Source organism: Molothrus ater, chromosome Z (assembly GCF_012460135.2).
Source record: "Molothrus ater isolate BHLD 08-10-18 breed brown headed cowbird chromosome Z, BPBGC_Mater_1.1, whole genome shotgun sequence".
NCBI lineage: Eukaryota > Metazoa > Chordata > Aves > Passeriformes > Icteridae > Molothrus > Molothrus ater.
In genome coordinates this window covers 1,097,567-1,117,340 of record NC_050511.2, presented here as the reverse complement: position 1 = coordinate 1,117,340, position 19,774 = coordinate 1,097,567, and the positions used below count along the sequence as shown (strand labels likewise).

The window sequence follows — 19,774 nt, the reverse complement described above, 5'->3', positions numbered from 1 at the left end:
CCCGCCGGCCCCGCACATTCGCCACGCTCAGGGCGGAAGGGGCGGCCGGGCACGGCCGGCAGGCAGTTCACTTGAAGTTATTTTCTACGCGTAATTTTAGTTGTTTGATAAATTTATTTTAAATGTGGGGGAAAATTTTGGTTGTTTGTTTTTTATACTTTGCTTCTGCTTGATTCGATTTTTTTCCGTGCGGTTTTGGCGAATCGGCGGCAGGGGAAGCGGGCGGTGATGACTGAGGGGAGAGGTTCCCCCGCCGCCCGCCTCTCAGGTGATTATAGCATGTTACGGTTAATTGCAGATAATCGTGGGATTCCTTCCGTTGGAAAGCACCTCCGAGATCATCGAGTCCAACTTGTCACCCGATCCCCACCTTGTCACCCAGCCCAGAGCACTCAGTGCCACGTCCAGGCCTTCCTTGGACACCTCCAGGGATGGGCACTCCAACATCTCCCCGGGCAGTTCCAGTTCCTGACCTCCCTTTCCATGGGGAAATTCCTGCTGATGTCCAACCTGCGCCTGCCCTGGCGCAGCTGAGATCTATAAACCTCCCTGAGGGGGTTGTGGAGGGTCGCACCCCTGAATTCGTGCACAATCCGTGGCTGACCCACGGCTGCCCCTAATTCCCAGCTTCGGCTTCCCTGGACACGGACGGAGATGAGCAGGAGCTGCTTGCAGCCCATCTGTTTGAAACCTGCAAGCATTTGGATACCCTCATTTTCCAACACAGCAGACAGTGAAAAACACAGGGATAAAAGGGCTAAAAAGCCTACGATCGTATATTGGTCACTAGAGGGATGAACTGGTCCCTCCGTGGGCTGCAATGAACACGTATCGGTCTCAGTGATGCAGCACCATGGATGCTGCGAGAACTGACAGCAGGACAGATCCATGGTTTACTCTGATAATATGAAATAGTTAAAAACACACACAAATATCATAGAATCCCCCAAGGGTTTGCATTGGAACCCTAAAGCTCATCTGTTTTCAACCCCTGCCATGTGCAGGGACACCTTCCACTGTCCCAGGCTGCTCCAAGCCCCATCCAGCCTGGCCTGGGGCACTGCCAGGGATCCAGGGACAGCCACAGCTGCTCTGGGCACCCTGGGCCAGGGCCTGCCCACCCTCACAGCCAGGAATCTGGACCTCCAAGGTACACCACAAAACCCACCCTCCCGAGTTCTGATGGTTGAAATGCACCTTGAGGTATGATTTATCTGTATAATTGCTCCAGTGGAACCATCCCGGCTGTCAGGCAGAAGACAGGGAAGGCAGTGAAAATATTTTGTGTACAAATAAAAATTGCTGTATGTCTTCAGGGGCACATTTAAAGTTCTGTAAATTTTCTAGAAGAAAAAAAATGTCATCCTGTGAAGACTCCTATTTTTCATTCAAAATAATCTCTCAAGCACCTTCTCCATAATTCCAATGATTTAATAAATCTATAAATCAGTGAACTTACAACATTGCCTTTAAAAAGAGCCAGGAGTTTTGCTGTATTTTCTTCCTTTGCCATTGAATTCTCTCATCTAAGTCTCATTTAGGGCCAAGAGAAGGGACTCTGCCCCTGTGCCCCTGGGCTCAGGTGAGAGCCCACCTGCAGAGCTGCCCCAGCCCTGGCTCCAGCAGCACAAGGAGCTGGAGCTGCTGCAGCCAGTGCAGAGGAGGCCACGGAGCTGCTGCCAGGGCTGGAGCCCCTCTGCTCTGGAGCCAGCCTGGCACAGCTGGGGCTGTTGAGCTGCACAAGAGAAGGCTCCAGGGACACCTCAGAGCCCCTGCCAGGGCCTCCAGGGGCTCCAGCAGAGCTGCCCAGGGACTGGGGACAAGGCCTGCAGGGACAGCACCCAGGCAATGGCTCCCACTGCCAGAGGGCAGGCACAGATTTTGGGCTCTTGGCAATTAGGAATTGCTGGCTGGGAGGGTGGGCAGGCCCTGGCCCAGGGTGCCCAGAGCAGCTGTGGCTGCCCCTGGATCCCTGGCAGTGTCCCAGGCCAGGCTGGATGGGGCTTGGAGCAGCCTGGGACAGTGGAAGGTGTCCCTGCACATGGCAGGGGGTGGAACAGGATGGACTATAATGTCCCTTCCAACCCAAACCATCCTGGGATTCTGTGATTTACACACATGCACAATGGGTGGCTTTTCCTCTCCTTTTCTCCACTCATTTGCAATGTCTCTCAGGGCCATAACAATCCACACTCAGTGAGCTTCTAATTAGCTACCAATATTTCAGCACCTCTGAAATCAGGTTATAACTTCTAAAACCTCCAGTGTCATAAGTAAAATGATTCTCCTAATTTCTGTTTATAAACTACTTAGAAATGTCTTTATTGGATGGAAGTATATATTGAAAGGGGTTATTTTTTGCATTCTAATTTTTGACCAAGAGCCACAATTTTTTCAAAAGTGTTTATTTCACAAATTTTTTTATCCCCAGCTGAATATTACAGTGACTATTACAAGCATTTTCTTATAAACAAAGGTGTAGTTTACAGATTTGTTCAAAATGGAAAAATATTTTATAAGCAGTAGTATTTCATCTACAGTATTCACTCATGTATATCATTCAACTTTGACAGCAGCTATACCTCCTGCTCCTTAAGGTAATGACACTTTACGCCACAAAAAATAAAATAAAAATATCCCCAAAGATTTCAATATAGTAGCACTTTTTTAATATACTTCTTTTCTTCTGATTTCAAATTAATCTGAAAGTCTTTGTCCACTGGCATTCACACCTTGAAATAATTTGGATACTCATCAGGGTTATGTCTTATGGATTGTTTTACTTGACATCTACCTTGCTAGAATTTCTTTCAGAAAGAAAAAGAGATCAATTTATGACTGTAATATATATGTGAATCAATAAAGTTTGAGGAAAAAGCTTCATGGAAGTTCATGCAATTCATTTTAATTAGGTTCTATTTATATGCACTGATAAAATGCTAATTTTTCAGTTAATGGTCTGAAAGAATAAGTTTGCACAATTTTATTAATTTACTATTGAAAATGGAGGAAAACAACCATTGTTTCAAGTGCAGCTTTTTCATTTGTACCTTTTGCAAATCACACAAACGAGGAATCATGTCCTGCAAAGACTTCAGTGTTCAAGTTGCAGGGTGATCAAAAGCAGCCACTGTGCTTAAAACATGCCCACACTTTGGTACTGTTTCACAAAGAAATTCTTGTAGATCCAGTGGAATAAACTGCATGAGCAAAAATATGTTTGTAATGTAGGATTGCAAAAATTCAGTCTTGAGGTCTCATGTTCTTTTTCTACAGTCACCTACAGCAGCTTTATCTTCAGATAGAATAAGCAATCTCAGCTACAATTAAAAAATAAAAGGAAGAAGAAAAGGAACTTTCTGGTGAACATGAAACATGGACATTGTCCTGGCTGCTTCTTGTAGGTCACCAGCATATGCCTCAACTTATATTTGAAGTGTTGGTTCTGTAATGCTGTAATGCTGGTGATTTGGGCATTTCGATTGTTTAATTTATTTTATTTTATTCCCAGTAGTGCTTTTCTGAGATATAAGCCATCATATTTGCAGAAATCACAGTGGGTCACTATTGTTTGGGGTTTTTTTCCCCCAAGAACTTCAAAGTGTTTTTGCAGACCTCCTTGATGTAAGATTTTATGAGTAGGCTTTTATATCCATAGACAACTTCTTCTATGACAGAATAATAAAAATATTCCACTGTTTTAATGCTTATTTCAGAGTAAGAGTGGTTGAGTTAAACAGCTGAAGGCACAGAGTGGGAAAATGCTAAATGTAATAATCAATATTTAAAAATAAAGACAGATCTGGAGAAGAGCCAGCTTTCTCTAAGCCATGCTTTGTGATCATTTTGCTTTTTAAATAAAGAAGTGTAAATCTGAGGAAAGAAGGCATGCTTGAGCATAGCAATTTAACTAAATTACCATTTAAATACAAATTTTTAAAAGTGCTAACAGAATAGATAACATATATTAAAGGTATTTCATACAGAGTTCTCTTCCAGATGGATTTCAGTGGATAAACTACATGATCACAGATCAGGATGTTAAATACCAGTTCCCATCTACACATACTAAGAGTTTTTAAGAATGAACATATAAATTACAATCCTGAAAGTGCCAATGAAGGACCATTATCCCCTAGAAGACCATTAAGCACATTTTACAGTGGTAATCAGCAACAAAGCCACTGCAGAAGAGGATTCTGCAGCAACCTGTCACTTATTTTGAGTGATAAGCGTAGGTCTAATCAATGCATTGGGAATTGTACTCCAAATAATTTACATCAGAAAGAGGTAGAGACCTGAACTGCCTGAAACTGCTGACCTAACACGAATCCTGAGCAACAGCTCTCTGTTTAAACCACCTTACAGAAAGGCTGAATCCTGCTTTGAATTATTTACTCTTAAACCATGACAACTGTTGGAGCATGGAAAGAAGGGAGAGGCCACGACTAACAAAATTCAGAGCACTGCAAGGACATTCACTGTGATAAGAGGTAGGTGAAAATAAATAAAGATATAGTGGGTGAGTGGGTGACAGGGCTTGCTGGGCACGGGCAGTAGACTGCTGGTATGACCCTCATTGAACAGCCAGGGGAGATGAAGGCACTGCTGAAGACACAGCAGAGGTGAGTGCCCAAGAACTGCAGTTTGGAGACAATCCTGGCTCTTTACAAGCAAAATATCTGTAATTCAATGGGTGATGGTTAAGGGTGGACAAATTACTTTTTAGCCTGAAGTCTGTCCTTCAGTGGTAACAGTTGCTCTGAACTATAGTCTCAGTTTGAATCAAGGTATTTACCCACTGGCATAGACCGATATAACTCTGCACAGCACTCAACAGTTTCTTTTAAAATGTGCTTTTTTGGATAGTCATATACACATATAGTACATACAGGACTACTGCAGTTTGTATATACACCGATTATATACATGATGCCTAAATCACAACACACTCCTTGCCTAGGAAGGAAACTGCAGCAGACAGGAGTTGGTGTATCTCCAAGAAACTTCACATTCTACTTTCCATGTCTAAGCAGACAGCCTACCTGGTTATAAATTTGCTGTTTGGATTTACACCAGCTAAAAAGAGTCAGATGGAGAGAGTGGATTTTTCTTAGAAAGCTTTTAGTCATGATGGGGCTGCGCACCACAGAGGAAGCCACAAAAGCAGGTGAGTTGAGATTGACTTAAACAAGACCATTGTGGAAGTGGAGAGGGCAGAACGCTGGCAGCCCCACATCCTGAGTGCAGTTTGGCACGTGTGGCTGTGGCAGGAGCATCCCCACGCTGAGCAGTTGTGGAGCAGCACTGGCCCTGGGGAACCCACCTCAGCCACCGAGAGCTCAGCGTGTGCAGCCAAGGACCACAGAAAAACCAATGCCTGGTCTCCTTCACCATCCACGTGGTGAGGTCAGAGGGTTGGTTTGGCTTAGTTTATAAGTCTGATTTAAAAAAACCCAAAATTAAAAGAATCTGAATTGAATGCAATTATTAATTTAAGGTTGTTGTAGTTTGGGTTCACTCTTAAAGAAATGGCTTATGTATGTTTTTAACTTACCACCTGAATACCACCTGACAGCTTCTTTTTTTTTTCTTTTTTTTCTCTTTTTTTTGTGTGTTAGAACATTTAATCTCTTTTAGAAATTTTTAAATTTTTAAAATATTCTTCATTTATGCAAGCCATGTATTTGCATGATTCTTAACATTTTGGGTGGCTGCTGAACTGAATGGAGTTTTTTCCATGGACAGCTACAGCTAGGATTAACCCACTGAACACGGGTAGGGCTGGAGGATTAAACTGGGTTCCTTAGCATGATTTGTGCATGGGATTCTGACACTGGCCATGTAAGAGGCACAAAAACCTTGACAGCCACTGGAGGAAAGTGTTTGAGACTCAAAAGCACAAGGAAAGCCAACAGTGGAATCAGGATGATGCTATACTAGAAGCAGAAGGCTTAAGGCAGTCCTTTGTATCATGATTATTTCACTAGGACAAAACCTTTGCTATCATAAATTTGGTAATGCAAGAAAGTCCAGTGGAACAAATTCCTGTCAATTTATCTAAATTTCCATGAAGTAGATACACTGAATGTATTTAGCAACAGCTAAGGAGCAACAGCTCCTCCTAAATATATTCAGTGTATCTGAATGTACTTGTGAAAAATGTATTTGTATTTGTGACAAATTCCACATCAGTGGAAACAAGCAGCATCCCAGCCCTTTACCTTTATGGTGTGATAAATACACACCTTCTGCAATTTACTTTTTCAATTCACTATCATGAATGCAGTTACTAGCAAGAACTGAAGGCAGAACTGCATGTTCTGCTATTCATACACACAAGACCACCTGCTCCTAGACAAATGACACATCCTTCAAGGCAGCACAAGTGTCTCAAATTTTGTTTTTGTCATAGACACCTATGAAAATCAAAATAAGCTGTCTCCCACTTCCTGGCTTTTGGAGATGATTATGGTCTTTGAACTATGTCAACATAAAATCAAGCATTAAAAAATAAATCTATTTTTCAAGTATCCTTATTTCTGAGATGCAAATTACCCAAAAAAATCACATACAGACCAGTGTCTTTTTTAGTGTACATTTTAGCATCCATTTGTTACTGTGTACTGGTTCTTCCATAAGCCTGTTTGGTCCATATTTAAAGAGCTCTTGAATTCTTTTTATGATTTTTTTTTCTTTTGTTGCTGGAAGTCTCTGGGTGTGACAGGTGAGTTTAATTCTACTTTCTTCAGACTTTATTGAGAAAATCCAAGTTGAGAGAAGCAGGGAGATGAATGGAGTCCATGGTGATGGCAGATGGGTTGAATGGGAACAGAACTGGGAACATGTGCTTGAAGTCTAACAGCAGCTGTGGAGGGTCATTCCGTTCTTGCAACTGCTTCTGTTGGGTGTGGGAGAAGAAAACAAATGTAGCATTAGTTGTTGCCTTTTCTTGTTGTGTTTAACATCATCAAAGGTTTGAGAATGTGCATAATTTTATAGATACTGCAGGTGAGAACTATTTTGTTCTCTTCTGCAGCACCTTTCCTTCTGAGCAAGTATTTACAGGAACTTCTATCAGACTGTAGGAAACACTGCTTCAGGAGAACCTGGTTACATTTTCTACATGACCACAAAGATACAGGACCTGGAAACAAGATGACCCCCATGGCACAGCAAAACCAAGACTACATGATACCAGTAGACCACCTTTGATTCAGCTGATCAACCATGGTGATATGTTCTGGAGGTAGCTGAACACATGCCCTTCCTTTTTCTCCCTGCTCCTTCTGAGCATTAAAAGGTGTTTGGCTTTAATTTGTTTATTTTTCCTTCAGTTGCCAATTTCTACCTCCTATTTCAGAAGTAACTCAATTTCACCAACACTTTGTTGACTCCTGCAACCTTAATCCTCAGTCCTGTTGCTACTGAAGAGCTGTATTAGCTGAGCTTTGGATTTGGGTGCTTATTGCCCTCTGTGATTAACAGCCTGGCTATCCCTGCAGCTGTGTGCTGTAAGTGTGTGTGCACACACAGAGCACTGAATTCAGGACAACCTGCAGCAGCGTGCCTTTTATAAAATGCCTGAGTTAGCAGTGATTTAATACAGATGCCACTAGAACTACAGAGATGTCATTTGTGCCCTCCAGTTAACAGCTCTTTAAATTTACCTGTATGTTTCGTATGAAAGCTACTGTCACACGTTCTTCAAACTCATTCACAGGAGTGTAGAGATTCAGTATCTTTACAATCTGTTAAAAAGAAAACATGGTTACAGTCATGAGAAGCTAAACTTCTCCAGAACACAGAGCACCAGCAGCAGGTTGTCAGGATATGGCCACAACAAGTCTGCCATGACAAAGCAGAGGAAAGAAGCAGCAGAAGAATCACCCTGGTGTTTTTCTTTGCCTCCTGTAAGGTATTGCAAGATGGACCTGTCAAAATCACTAAAATCACTTCTTATGGGTTGGTCTGTAAGTTGGCAACAGACTTGGACAACAGATTTATACAGGGTTTGCACATGGTGACATGGATGACTTCTGATGTCACCTCTACCATACTTCTCTTGATGCTCCCTCATTCCCACTCCTCCCCTCAGCTTTTCTCAAAAATTCATGTTCAGGACAGGGTGGTGCAGATACATTAGAAAGGCTCTCTGAGAACCACTGGAAATCAGCTCACATCTCCCACTTCTCCCTTCCTACAATATTATCAAATTAAGGACAGGCAATCCAGCAGTAAAAAACACAAGTTTATATCATCCTGGAATGGAGTCTCAAAGTTCAAGGTCATATCCAGCCAGCCTAGGTTGGTACTTCTAAACCTCCTACCCCAAATGGGAATCCTTGGTGGGCATCCTGCAGACACAGCCAGTTTAAGAGCTGGCAAAAGACTATAGGTGTGGGAATCCTTAAAATCAGAGGGTTTTGGGAAAGCTGCAAAAGGCAGGCCTCAGAGAGAGCAGAACTGCAATTAGAGCTAGCTGGGTTTAAAATGTCAAGGATCTGAGTTACACAACAAACTCCTTGGGGCTGGGTTTCATCTTTGCACATTTCTGGAGCTCCAGTGCCATCAGTGGCACTGTAAGAGAGGGGCCACTACTGTGAGCACCTCTGGGAGGGGCCAAGATGTAACATCAGTCCTGAAAAGCACAAGCTGTGCCCACTGAAGAGCTGGCAGAGGGAGACAACCCTTTCCCACTCCTCAATTACCTGTTCTGTAAACCCCTGCCCTGCTCCCTACCTGCTGGGTTGTGAGAGACGTGCACAAGGAGCAGATGGCCTCAGCATCCTCTGAGGTTTTCTTCTTCAGCTGCAGGAGCTGTGCTGCCTGAATCAAGGGCTCCAAAGTTTGTGCTGCTCCACTCTGCTGCAGATTCTTCCCATGCAGCCATTCCTCCAGCTGGCTGATGTTAAACCTGGATAAGCGACCAAGACAAGATGTGAGCTCAGAGGTAAGAAGCAGCATCTTCAAAACTCCTCTTTGGGGCTCAGGGTATGTTGCAGTGCTGGTGTATGTGGTTTTTTGTGCTGTGTATTTGTGATATATGCAGCAAGAGACAATCAGACCAAAGCTCAGTACTCAACAACTCAGAGTAAAATATATCCTCCAAGTACCTTTCAAATAGATGAACCATGTAACAGCCAAACAAGACAAGGGAGTTGCGTTTCTACAGCATTCAGATTCCTCCAAGTTTCAACAATTAAAATGAAGATTTTAACCAGCTTTTAAATGCTAACAAGATCCTACAAAGTACCCAGATACCTTTGAGAATATCTACACAGAAAATGCTTTTGCTGTGCCCACTGTCCTCAAGAGGAACACAGAAAGATCCAGCCTGGGAAGGGGAGAGGGTAGCAAATGGAAGATTTAACTAATTTGCACTGAGAAGTGCACTTTTTTCCCCTATTTCCCACCAACTTACAACATTAACAAAACTTCCTTAAGCAGGCAGAGCCCTGCCCCAAGCCCCAGCCCCACCTCAGCTGCATGCCCGTGCTCCACGAGCAGACATCCTTCCTCAGCAGGAGGTTGTTCAGGGCGATGGCATTGATCATGTAGAAGAGCTGCTTGAACACCTGCTGGATGATCTCTGGGTCCAGGCCCTGGTCACACATGATGCTGTGGAATGTGTTCAGCTGGCGAATCATTTCATCCAAGCTGTAGGAGCTGTCACCCGCATTGGAGGAGTATTTCCTGTGGCCCACTGGTTTGACACTGGAAAGCCCTTGGATACTCTCATTTTCCAACACAGCAGACACTGGAAAAAGGGGGGGAAATGGGCTAAAAAGCCTGCATCCATCTATTTGTCACTAGAGTGAAGAACTGATCCCTCAATGGGCTGCAATGAACACGTATCAGTCTCAGTGATGCAGCACCATGGATGCTGCAAGAACTGACAGCAGGACAGATCCATGGTTTACTCTGATAATATGAAATAGTTAAAAACACACACAAATATCATAGAACTATGCAAGAGTTGAGTTTGGAAGAGACCTTAAAAGGCCATTAAGGTCAAACACCCCTGGCATGGGTAGGAAAACCTTCCACCATCCCAGGTTGCTCCAAGCCCTGTCCAGCTGGGCATTGGACATTCCAGGGATGGGGCATTCCTCAGATGAATCCTCAGGGATTTGGCTGAAGAGATAACTCTTCTAATACCTGCTCTCACACCCTCAAAACCAAGGTCTTTATGAGTCTTTTTCCTCTTCCCAATCCTCTCCTTTCTTATAATGTACATTTCCATCCATAAAAAGATTAACCACAGACCCGGTCTGGAGGAGACCACCAGCACAACCTCACCTCTTCCACTGCCTCCCCAACAGAAATAAAAGAGATATCTTCTGGAGTGGGAGGAAAAGCCCTCATCCCTATTAGCTCCTATCATGGGGGAAGATAAAAACTCCCTGGGTCATGCTGGCACTGTGCAAAGCTCTAAAAAACAGCTGGAGCAGACAGTCTGGGCCAAGAAGCACCCTGCAGGTGTGAGCTCACCGATCATGGGCTGCAGGATGCTCTCTGCAATGTTGATGAGCTGCTGGTAGATCTGGATGGAGAGGTGGCCCAGCACCTGCCGGTACTCAGTCAGGTCGAAGTTCTTCAGGCAGTGCTCATTCTGCTTTGCCGTGTTTTGGGTCATGAAACCCTGAAAAGGGGATTAAAACACCCAGGCTCATTATCCCACCCACTGACAGTCCATCAGAACCGCTGCATTAAAGCCCCCTGCACCTTTACAGTACAGTATACCAAAATATGTTACCAAAATACATCATAGAAAAGATAAAAACTCATAAATCACCTTTCAGTTACCTAGGCATTTGTTTATAAATTATTACTAGAGAACAACCTTTTGAAGAAAATCACTAAACTACCAGTTTTTCATCTTATCCTTAAGCAACGATCTGCATACTTGTATTAACTGCAACATATAGGAGTAGAAAATGACATTTCAGGCCCTCTGAAACTACTTTTTTAGCCACATGCTTATCCATTTGAGTTCCAACTGTTAATGGGAAACAAAATATTTTTAAATTAAGATTCTAGAAAATTGAAAAAAAGTTATGACTGCATTTTATGTGCTGCTTTGACAACATCTTAAAATGTTCTGAAATTCACAAATCTCCTGAAATAGCTGAATTTGTTGCCTGTTTTTTGCTGATACAGCTCATCTATAATCCTGCATTTGGCTGCTGTAAGCTCTCAGTTCTGGGCTCAGATATTAATACCAGTTTTAGTGTCAGAAGCCAATGGGATGTTTTAATTAACACAGATCCTTTAATTGCCTGTTCATATGGTCTTACTTGGTGTGAAAATGAGAACTATGAAGCTGTTTTTGTTGGTTGCTGACTGGCAAAGTGCAAAAATACAACATGTGCCAATTTGAGTTGATTTCACTATTTCCCCATTTTCCTGACTAATTGTATAGCACCATGCTCTTCACCTGACAGGACTGCATGTGGGTTGGGATTTTCTTTTAAGCCTTTTCTTAAAAACAGGCTGGATTTAAAACTAAAGATAACAGTATCTTGCAAACAGCTCTATAGTATTTCTCTCCTCTATATTTTGCAACAATTGCCAATGGAATTTGCAAACAGCTGATTAATTTAACACAGTAAATCAGGGCAAAGACTGTATTTTAACCCAGCTGGTTTTCTGGAGAGGATTTTCTCTAAATGCAGTATTATTATCTAGACAGAAGAGGGCAAACAAGAGCACAGCTGCTAGTAAGTATTCTCTAAAATATTTTTAATTTAACTTTTAATTTTAAATCTTCAAAATCCAGTGCTGAGGTTTTACACTCACACCATTATCTCTTGAATGACCTGAATAGTTAATTTAATTTTATGATTTTTTTTTCTTACAGCTTGAATGCTCAATATATCTAAATAAATATCTAAAGACTAAAAAAAAAATAACAGTATTTGTGTCTGTTGAAAATTTTAATATGCAGAATACAAGGCTATAAGGATGGCAGTGGGTAATGTACGAGAACTGTGATAATCCCATTCTTTTGAAAGGGGTCGGCTTTAATAAAATATATTTCAAGCTATAAAATATTGTTTAATAAAAAGCTGGGGGATGAACTAACACCAGGAGAACGGCCTTCAAAATGGCTCACCAGAAAAAGCATAGAAAGGCTGGCACAGCTGGGGCTGTTGAGCTGCACAAGAGAAGCTCCAGGGACACCTCAGAGCCCCTGCCAGGGCCTCCAGGGGCTCCAGCAGAGCTGCCCAGGGACTGGGGACAAGGCCTGCAGGGACAGCACCCAGGCAATGGCTCCCACTGCCAGAGGGCAGGCACAGATTTTGGGCTCTTGGCAATTAGGAATTGCTGGCTGGGAGGGTGGGCAGGCCCTGGCCCAGGGTGCCCAGAGCAGCTGTGGCTGCCCCTGGATCCCTGGCAGTGTCCCAGGCCAGGCTGGATGGGGCTTGGAGCAGCCTGGGACAGTGGAAGGGGTCCCTGCCCGTGGCAGGGGTTGGAATGGGATTTAAGGTCCCTTTCCAATCCAAACCCTTCTGTGCTTTTAGGAGCTTTTCCAGGAAAAGCTATCTGTGCTATACCCAGATGATAGCACTGCCGTGCTATACCCAGATTAACCAAGGAGGGCAGTCAGAGCCGCCCCATCCCCAGCCCCTGGTGCCAGGAGGAGGCAGGACCGTCCCTCAGGGATGCCACCCCCAGGCCGGGCTCTCACCTCTTCCCCACTGTACTGCTTCAGGCAGTGCAGCAGCCGGCACGTGTTTGCCAGCCAGAACGATGTCATCTCAAAGTCATCCTGGTGCTTCTGCAGAGACGAAGTGAAAACACGTGAGATCCCCCCCTCCCTTTCAGTGGGGGGTGGTGGCATCACAAAACTAACCAATTTTGAGCTTCCCCACCCATAATCAGGCAGCTTTCCCCCTGCAGCTTGGCAACATTAGCTGTTCTTCCCTGCAAACTTTTTTTTTTTAATCTCTTAATTCAAACAATTTTATTGCTAAGATCACAATTCTCCTCGCTCTTCTGAAAAGGGAGGCTCTAAGACCAAATTGGCTTGAAAATGACTGTGACAGCTGAGTGTCCAACACGTGTTGGGCATGGTTTTTACCACCTGTCAGCCTCTCAACCCCAAGACAAGAGCAAATGGACACCTGCCTTCAGCACTTTCTTAACACCGTTGATGGTGGAGGTGAGCAAGGAGTGCACCTTCTGGTCATCGTTGATGTAATCTGCGTGTCTGATGCACATGTAGAGGATGTAAGCAGGAAGGCAGGGAACAGTAGCAGACACTGCCTGGGGCTTGAGATCTGGAAGATTTGACAATTCAAAAAATGAAAGATTTCACAAAAAAAAAGCAAACTTAAATTTCCCCAATTGACAAGTGAAGCAGAGAACACCAGAGCTGGAGTGTACCCAGGCAAACCCCTCTCCCCTCAGCCCTGGGGAAAATGATATTTTAGCTCTGCAACTTGCATCCCTCTCTGCAGAGTGGACACAGAGCCAGAGGTTCAGCTGCAGGACAGGGGGACCTGCCCCAGACCCTCAGAACTCAGGTTGGGAGGGCAGCCCAGCCTGCACTGAGGTTTGTGACAGCACCCCATTTCTCCTCATGGATACACAGTGGAGCCAGAGCTTCTCTACCTTGTAAAACCCTCCCCCAGCAGCACACAAACCACCTCAGAATAGCTCCCTGAAGCTTTCAGGAATACCTCACACAATAAGTCCTCTCCCTGAATTGATGACACATTAAATCACTCCTTCCCTCAAGACACAGAATCCTAATGGTGGCTGTGGGCATTTGGAGCCTCTGAAGAACAAGCTTGTCTGATTAGGGGAACTTCAGTGCCCACAGCAATGGCCTAGCACTGCTCTGTGAACACTTTCTGGATCCTCACTAGGCTCTGCTGGGGTTAGAGTTGTAGTGAATACCAACACATTGCCAGGGAAGCCTGACTGCTGAAACAGCACTGAGTGAGGGGATGCTGCAGCATCTCTGACCAGCCTGTGCAATGCAGAAGAGCTCACAAGTTCATTATCTGTTGTCTGTTATTACCTCATAAACCAAGCCACCTTTGTTCCATTGCTGTGCCAGACCCAGGGGCCTGTCCTTCTGCCACCCCCTCCCCATCTATCACCTCATATGAAGCTCAGCAAGTTACTGCCTGCTCTAAAAACTGGAGCCTTGCTTTGCATTTCCCACTTTTTGCTATCCCTAAGGGATTTGTGTCCATCCTGGTCTATCTGCAGCACTACTTTACCTACCCAAACTGCCATCACCACAAATATGCAGCTCCAAGAAGCGATCAACTGAGAAGATCTATTTGTCTACCTTAATTTTTTAATCTCAAGTTTGCAAACTCTCCTGGCCACGAGAAGGAGCAGCCAGGCAGAGAAGCGGAGCAAGTTCCCCACCTGTAATGAGGTTTCTGATGAGCAGTGGCTCATCTTCTTTGTAATATTCCAGCATGCCCTGAAAATCCTTCTCCTTCCTCTGGACAGCAACCTGCATGTTCTGCTCATGTGGTCTCCTCTCCACTGGCACCATTGTCTGGGATGCTGCGAAGAGAAAAGGTTATCAACACCTGGCTGGCACCTGGAAATCAACAACTATTCAGGCCCTCCACTGGCCTTAGTGCAGACACCAGTTCAAAAAGTTATATATTGAATTCCCAATAATGTCATCAGCTTTGACAGACTTATAAAAATAAAAACAATCAGGTCCTGGATTACCAGTCCACAGAGTTCTGACGCTGAATGACAGAAGAAGTGCAAAACTTGAACTTAGAAGTGGAAAAAATGAAGTAATTTTCTATTTTCCAGGAGACCACAGGCTAGAAGGCAGCAACCCTAGTGAATGATTTTCACAGAGACAGGCAAAAAGCAGGCAGGCAATGCAAAATCCTTAAGCATGGTATCTTCTGTCTGCCTGCAAAGCTGCAAACCATGGTGGCACACTGCTGGAGTGTAATAAAGCAGAAGAGACCAGCATGCAAATACTGCAGCAAGCAGCATGCAAATCACACTGACAGGGAGCAGCTGGGTGAGCCGTGGAAACCCTCCAGTTAGTCAGCTTAATTTCGCTTAATGCCTGGTTTCCAGAAATTAACTCATGAGAATGGGGCTCTCTGATTAATCACGGCTTCTCCAGAGAACAGGAAGTGCTTTCTATGCAACACAGATGCCACATTTAAGGTGATTTCTCATTAAGCAGAATATACATAAATAATTTGATACTAAAGGGTTATAATTTTCCCTTCAGAATTGACAGATCAGAACACTTTCCTGCTGGCCACTGGGCTCCTTTCTGTATCTCTGCCTGGGTCACTGCAATGACAGCAATGACTGCAATGACAGCAGAAAAGTTTCCTCAAATATCCTCCAAACCCTGGTACACGGTCAGAGTCAGCTCAGTGCCTGCTGCTAGTTCAGTGCCAGAACAAGCAAAATCTTACCTTCATAGAAAGAAAAAGAAAAAAATCCTGAAACCCTGCAGCTCTCCAAGACTGGCCAAAGAAGTAAAACCCAAGTGCAGTTCCCCCAACCCAGTATCTCCCAATGCACAAGTCACCTTCAAAATCTTGGACCTTCTTCATGTAAATCTTCAGCTGCTTCTTCAGCTTCTTTTCATTCTTTTCCAACTTTTCCAGCAATTCTTTAAGATCCTGAAAGACAGAAGATACATTTAAAAGAACTCCCAACATTAAACCCAAGAACAGCTCATTTGGGCTGAGTTAGAGGCTGGAGTCTGGTCTGTGCATCACCAAGGCGTCGTGTGAGCATCTCAGTGGAAGAGGAGCACCACCACAGCATTTAATCCTGTTAATCACATTTCAACAGTTTTATTTAGATACTGGAGTTGTTGAAAAAAGGCAAAAACTCAGGACGTGCTAACAATCCCTCCAGACTTTGCACACAGATACAGAAGGGGAGAAGGGGAAAATTTATGATCATCCAGGCCAACTTTTTGAAGTGGCAACTGTCTTTCCACACTCCCAATAAAAGCAAGTAAGATGAAAGACCTGTGCTGCCTCTGTGCCTAACAGAGTAGAAGGGTCCCCAGTGATCTGATTTGGAAGGCAGTGTCACAAAGTAGAAAGGCTTAAAAAAGCATTTAAAAGAATTAAAAATAAAGCACCTATGTAGTCACAAAAGTCATACAGCCACAGAACATCAGCTCAAGGCCAAGTGCCAACGCTCCCAAATGCACCAGTGGGAGATGCTGATGGATTCTGCAGAGTTTAGGAGGGGTGAAAGCGATCCCAGTGCCCTTCCCTCCCTGTTATGCTTCACATCTCCTTCTCTCAAACTATTTTTTGATCTCTTTCTGTCTTTTCAGCAAAGCCTCTTACCAGGTTTTCATTGGTCAGACGTGTAATTTCTTGCTGAAGTCCAAACTCCACCTGGACCTCTGGAGAGAGCTGCAGAGTCTGCAGGAATGCCTGCTGCTGCTTCTCCAGCTCCTCTTGCATTAAATCCACCTGGTTTTTCAGAGCTTCCATCTCCTCCTCATGCTCCCTCCTCTGGTCCTGGAGCTGTGCTTCCAGCAACCTGAGAACAGGACCACACTGATCAGTCTGTGATGTCAGCATGACGGTAGTAACCACCATTTGAGTTTAGATCCTTCAAAATCAGCCAACTTGGGAAATATTCTGTCAACCTTCCTATAAAACTGATGAATAAGAAGCTATTATTGCCACACTAGTCTGTCATTGGCTATACTGCAGATGAAATACTTTTGGAATTAAGAGATATTAAATCAAAGGTTGGGATTTTAAAAAATGAATCCCAAAGCACCCTTTTTTATTTAACTGCATCAAACATTCAGGTTCCTTTACTTGCAAAGAGCAAATACATGGCAAGAAAGCAACACAGGTCAACACCTGCAACACCTTTCGTTCCTGTGCTCCTTTCCTGTCAAACATAAATTCCAACTCTTGAAAACTGCCATTTGCTAAGCCAGAATGCCTTTCTAAATCCAGTGGAAAAATAATTCATCACTGAGATGTTAACTGCAGACACCCATGCTGAAAAGGTGATGGTGACAGCCTGGCAGGTGGCATAGTAATTAAGTGTCCCCTACCCTCTGCTGCATGGAAATGTCCCTTCAGCCCACCAGCTCTTGCCAGAAGATTGAAGTGACTCCATAAGGTATGAGGCCTCTGAGAGAGAACCACCAAGCCAGAAACTACAAGGCATAGTCCCAGATTATACAGGACAATGGTGGCCAAGAGAAGGAATGACCAAGGGGACTACCAAGCCCTTGCCCCTGCTGCAGCTCATGGATGTGCCTGGTCAGAGCTCACCTCACACCCAGCTCAGGGCCTTCTGACACTGGATGCAAACAGAAATCCTCAAAGATGAGGAGGATTCTGCTGTTGACCGCTCCACACTGACCCAGGACATCCACAGACACAGAGCTACAACGCACTCTGGTCCACTGGGAAATTGATTGTGATCTACAGCTGTCAACTGTTTCCCTACAGGAACAACTATGCACAAAATTTTTTTGTTGTTGTTTTGGTGTTTTTCTGTAATAACTTTTTTATAAAAGAGTGCAGGAAAGATTCCTGGATGAAAAGTACTAATCATCTCCACATTGTTTTGTGTAGTTGTTTTTGTTCCCTTTACAAAATTTAACAACACAGTCTCTACTCCCACATCCCAGCACAAGACAGAAAAGCGTGTTTTCCACCTATAGAAACATGTTCAATAATGCAGCCAGCCTCATAATCCTGTCAGGAGTTACATTCTTAAGAGGCTTGGAAAATACAGACCCACCATGAAATAAGTATTAAGTACTTAATTTTCATTTTATTTCTTCATACTGGGATTAGTTGGGATTCAGTCTGGATAATCCATGAGACAGCCTCAGAAGAACATGCTCCTTCTATGAACCTGGGCTCCTACTTTGCTTGGAAAAACCCATGAAATAATCTCTGTTATTTCCTCCTGTTACTGTCTGGTTTTACCCTGATACCTCTAGATGTGACCACTTTAGACTACTCTATACAAAATACTTAAATTTTTATTCTCTTTAATGTCCTTAAAACTTTAATAAAATCATATATATTGGAGCCCATAACCACCAAGCATGGGGGTGATGCAGGACAAGAATCCAGGAGGGATATTTGCCCAGCAGAGCAGGATCTGGGGAGGGCTGTGGAACAAGGGCACCCTGTGTCTATCACCCACAGACAACACATGGATGGGAGCACAAAATCCCCAGCATCATGCAAAGGTGACAGCACTGGGACACAAGCACAGACCCTCTCCTTCCAACAGGTCAAGGATTGGGAGAAAACCCTTCCAAGAGGTGCCATGTCTTAGTGCAATTTGGGAGAAAAACAATAAAATGGAAAGGGTTTTTTGTCTTCTTGGAGATTCCAGCCTCCCAACCCCTCCACCACCCAATTTCCCATTACTGTCACATAATCCTTACTGGATCACAGCTCAGGCATTAGTGACAATAGCCACCACCAGCAATGGCCAATGGAACCATGACTCCTCTGAAAATTACAGGAGGGTCTCAATTCCTGCAGTTTGGAAATCCTACCCCCAGCTTCTCCCAGACAGGAGAGTGGGCCCTGCCCGGGACCATATGGCAACAGCAGAGCAAGAGAAAGAAACAAGAGGGCAAGGAAAAGGCAGGAGAAGGCAGAAGCAGCAGTGGGGAAAAACAGAAAGTGTTTGACCTGGCAACTTGCTTTAAACCTTGATAAGCCAAGCCGAGCTCTCCATCTTCATTGAGATAGCCCCAGTCCTCAGTCTTGCTAGAAATAAAGGACAGAAAAAGGAAACAAGAGGACAGAGAAAGACAAAAGGTCAATTAAAAGAGAAGGGGCAAATGTGCAGAAGCCTTGTGTATTTCATTCAGTATAAGTTTTTAGAGCACATTTTCATTGCATTGCATTTCTTTTTCCACCACAGGGAAGGAGAGCCCTGCCCTGGTTGTGCCCCGTAAGACATTTTAAAATGTCTTACATTTTAAAATTTTAAAAACAAGTTTCTCCATCTCTTTCCCACTGCAGCAACTCCCACTGGTCTAAAATAAACTCTACTTCAGCCAAGGGTTTCCTCAGCATTTGACTCAAACACATCAGTCTTTCCTCAGAGCAACCTTTGCTCCAAACACCACATGCATCCGCACAAGACCAATCTCCTCTGTATACATCCAGGCAGAATAATGGCCAGGAAAGTCTCATCTCACTTTAATACTTTCAGCAGTTGGCTTTTTTAGTCTCCTTTTAGCAGATTGTTTGGGGTTTTTTTTCAGGTTATATGAGGCAAGATTTATCTTCTTTAATGAGGGGCTGAATACATTACAAATGAGTGATGTAAGCTGGTCAGCTTGACCAGAAACACTTGTTACAGCAAGATTTTACATGGCTTTGATGTCAGTTAGGAAAAAAGTGTTTGTTTTAAGCACTAACAATTTAAAAATTAAGCAAGGAAACCATCAAACTTGATATATCATTATATTAAAAAAAAAACCAAAAACAAAACAAAACCAAAACACAAAAAGAAGAAAGCCAAACACGCATTTTGAAAAGAGCTGTAGCAGATGCCATTCCCTGATAAGGGAATCTCTGCATATTTCAGTGGCAAAGCACAACACACAAACATTCATGAGCAAATTTTCACAGGAGGGAAGCAGTGACAAATGTGGTGTTGCAGCTCTGCCTTGAAGGGGCTCTGGAGGTGCCTCACCCCCACAGACAGCTCGTGCATCCCTCCCATGCCACTGCTCGAGCACAGCACTTCTCAAATCTGGCAAACATTTCAGGCACTGACACTT

The 19,774-nt window shown here is 43.9% G+C and overlaps 1 protein-coding gene across 1 annotated transcript in view; it reads right to left on the bottom strand.

The window, feature by feature from the left end:
* Nucleotides 1-2,386: 2,386 nt before the first annotated feature.
* MYO5B (myosin VB) overlaps nt 2,387-19,774 on the bottom strand; it is a 146,372-nt gene continuing 128,984 nt past the window's right edge. Inside the window, exons 30-40 of the mRNA XM_036403645.2 lie at nt 18,672-18,749; nt 16,329-16,527; nt 15,548-15,641; nt 14,392-14,535; nt 13,135-13,286; nt 12,695-12,784; nt 10,495-10,645; nt 9,481-9,760; nt 8,743-8,917; nt 7,671-7,751; nt 2,387-6,901 (exon numbers count right to left, since the gene is read on the bottom strand). Coding sequence (XP_036259538.1) covers nt 6,749-6,901; nt 7,671-7,751; nt 8,743-8,917; nt 9,481-9,760; nt 10,495-10,645; nt 12,695-12,784; nt 13,135-13,286; nt 14,392-14,535; nt 15,548-15,641; nt 16,329-16,527; nt 18,672-18,749 — 1,597 coding nt within the window. The 3' untranslated portion in view covers nt 2,387-6,748. The remainder of the gene's footprint in view (nt 6,902-7,670; nt 7,752-8,742; nt 8,918-9,480; nt 9,761-10,494; nt 10,646-12,694; nt 12,785-13,134; nt 13,287-14,391; nt 14,536-15,547; nt 15,642-16,328; nt 16,528-18,671; nt 18,750-19,774) is intronic.